Raw genomic sequence first — 3,201 nt, forward strand, 5'->3', positions numbered from 1 at the left:
AGTCACTGGCCACTTCATTTGTTCAAATGCTTAACTGTTAATGCAAATAGCTAATCACCTGATCACATGGCATCGACTCAATCCACTTAGCATGCAGCCATGGTCAACACAAGCGGTTGAAGCTCTGATATTGCAAGAAAAGACAAAACTGGACAATAGACTGGGAAAAAAATATGAGTCTTGAAATGGATAAAAGGACAAAATGAGACATAGGAGGGAGAGAAAGAGACTGAAGAAGAGCAGAGACAGATGAGCACAGGAGGTTGGCCAGTTTGTTTATGCAGCACTAACAGACTTGTGTCTGGACTGTGCTCAATAAAACATCACTCTCACACCATCTATTGCAGCAGGTGTGACAACATGATTTGTTGTGCTTGATAACACACTAAACAACACTTTCAGTCTTTATTTTCTCTTTTTATTATTGCCCCTCTCCTTTCCCCGATGTCACAGCCTGACCTGAACCACAGAAGACAGGGCATCACAGACATCTTACACCTTTAAACCTCGTTAAACAGAGCGCGCACACACACACGCACCTCTCTTTGGCTGACATTAAATAACCACATAAATACACAACTACACCAACATCAACTCACAATTACGATAAAAACAGGTTATTAGCCTTCAAAAATCAAAAATCTAGAACTCTTTTACAAGATGGCTAAAATTCAGAAATTCATTCAACAGCAGACGTTTCAAGTTTTGAAGGCCAGTTTTTTTTCAATTGAACCGCTTTGTAATGAAAAGAGGGACTCCCCCCCTCGCTGCTGTTTATACTTTGTTAAAGCTGACAATGCCGACTGAACACAATGCCCACAATCAGATTCAGCTTTTCATTTTGTTTACAGGCTTTTGTCAAAGTAATAACATATATTTTGGAATTTCAATTAACTGTAATTATTTTCTGAATTGAAAGTGAACTGACCGTCCAACAGTTCAGTCACAAACTGATGAACCAGTTGCAACCTTTGGATTATACTGCTTTACCTGAGCATGATTAATGAGATGAGAAACAGTCATTTGACATTAAAAACACATCTCAATATATGGTGACAGACTGCAGACACAACTATACTACTGACTTAATCAAGTGGCTTATCCCTGTAACTCTAAAACATCTCAGTAAAAGAATACAGCAGGTTCCTAACATTTGGATTTAATATCACATTATTATCTGAAGGCACATTTACAGATGCGTCTTTGTTCCTACTTAACAGCTGAAGAACACAGAGCTAAACAGCTTGATCAGGCTGGCATGAGTGAAAAATTATAAAATATACTACTCTTTTTTGTTTAATGCATGAAGTAAAACAAATCATGTGAGCAATAATTTATCAGGCACACTGCAAACTTGCATCTCTGCAGATGCTTTGTATGTTACATTAGAGAGTATTTGGGCTGTGGTTGCTTTGGTTACAGTGTTACAAGCTTTACATGATGGTTTTCAGTCTGAAGCCTTAAATAACATGATTAACTCTCAAATCCAGCAGGTAGTTCAGCCTTTTTAAGGGATGGAAACAGCTAACAGTGGCCTTGTCTAAGGTAAAACTGCTTGAAAAACTAACACTTAATGTTCAATTTACTTATTATTAAAAAAAGAAAAAAGATAAAACATAGAATTTATAAAAAGAAAAGACTACTACTGTTCTGCCATCTTTAAAACAGGCTGTTTCCCCATTCCCAGTCTATTTGCCAAGCTGAGCTAACAGCTAGATATGAGAGCAGTATTGATAATGTAATTCTTGGTTAGAAAGCAGGCGTGCTGATCTTTGGATGAAATCCACCACAGACTTAAAGTCCGTGACGCATTTGAACCAGAAATGTCGGCAGTTCAGGTGAGAAAAACAGACTGCTGATGTGTGAGGGGAAAAACCCATCTCCAGAGCAAATAGCAAGCACTGCTCTGATCCAAATTAAACTAAAGGCACAAATGGTCTGAATGTTGGCACAATGGACGGTTCAGGAAAGTGTGAGCGATCTGAGGAGGTGGATCGAGGCGATGAGAGGTCCCACGTATTTTTCTTTATTTCCTCTTTATGGAGAAGAGCAGGCGTGGTGAGGATAGTGCAGTCAGTGGTGGTGCAGCAGGAGAATCGCTGTGCACAGTTTGTTTGATCATATCGCGTCTGACATCGTGAATATGAGCAGAAGGCTGAATAACAGCGCAGGAAGTGACGTCGTTACACCATGGCCTCCGATTCCCAGAGGTCCTTGTGGTTCTCCAAACAGACGACCTACTCACTGAAGCTGAAGTTCAGACCAGAAGACTCTGTAATCGGGGATGAGGGGCCCGCACTGGATACAGCACTGGAGGGGATGCTGCCATCTGAACAGAAAACACACACACAAGCTCTCTGTAAACACTTGTTTTCCCCCACTTGTACAAACTGTCGATGTTTTAAAAAGTCCATCCATGACGCAACTAATAATCCCATTACTTTCCACCCCGGAGCCCTCGCTTCACTCTGCGAGTCAGGAGCCATGTTATTTGCTGTTGTACATGCGTCACGGGGAAGGACACAAAGTGAACACAAATGAGAGAGCGAGCTGGCACAATAACAGAAAAGCATCATCTGCTCGTCTCTTCATCTCGTTGCCATGGGGAACTTTATGTAAACTGTTACTTTATGTGCTGGGTTTCATAAATTGAGCCACATGAATGTTTATATCACTAATCTGACTAGAATGTGAAGATTTGCCGTCAATCACAAATCAGCAAAATCAAGAATAAGGGTTTAAAGTGTTTTACACTAAAGATAGAAGCTGCGGTTAAAAATGTTCCTGAACAGGTCACAGGGCTGCACTTGTAAACAGCTGCCCTGTAACTACAGCTGATAAGAGAACAGAGTTACACGAGCAGCAGAAGAAGTGCCTCCCCGTCTGTCTGCGCACTGTGTGGTAAATGAGGCTAAATGAGTTCTGTGCAGTTACAGGCACCAGAATCTGGAGCAGCCACCCAAACCGAGTGCACACGTATAACATGTGCATGAATTCAGCTCACCATCTGAGGGAGAAAGGAGAACAATGAGCTGGTTAAAGATGAAGGGGCTGTGATTTTCAGAGTACTTTTTACTTCAGTTTTAAGTGACTGTTGATGCCGCGGTGTAATCTGCTGCACAGTCTGCTGTTATTTATATACTTATAAACAACAACCACACATTTTTTGTTCTAGTTTCTTTATTTGGATATTTTGTTGCC

General features: G+C 40.9%; 1 protein-coding gene across 9 annotated transcripts in view; it reads right to left on the reverse strand.

The window, feature by feature from the left end:
- Positions 1-244: 244 nt before the first annotated feature.
- Positions 245-3,201, reverse strand: part of ppip5k1b (diphosphoinositol pentakisphosphate kinase 1b) — a 46,079-nt gene continuing 43,122 nt past the window's right edge. For all 9 annotated transcript variants that reach the window (XM_005731466.1, XM_005731463.1, XM_005731458.1 and 6 more), the window contains one exon: positions 245-2,329. In XM_005731466.1, coding sequence (XP_005731523.1) covers positions 2,238-2,329 — 92 coding nt within the window. In that variant the 3' untranslated portion in view covers positions 245-2,237. The remainder of the gene's footprint in view (positions 2,330-3,201) is intronic.

This window comes from Pundamilia nyererei, unplaced genomic scaffold (assembly GCF_000239375.1).
Source record: "Pundamilia nyererei isolate P.nyererei 1_Seehausen unplaced genomic scaffold, PunNye1.0 scaffold00043, whole genome shotgun sequence".
NCBI lineage: Eukaryota > Metazoa > Chordata > Actinopteri > Cichliformes > Cichlidae > Pundamilia > Pundamilia nyererei.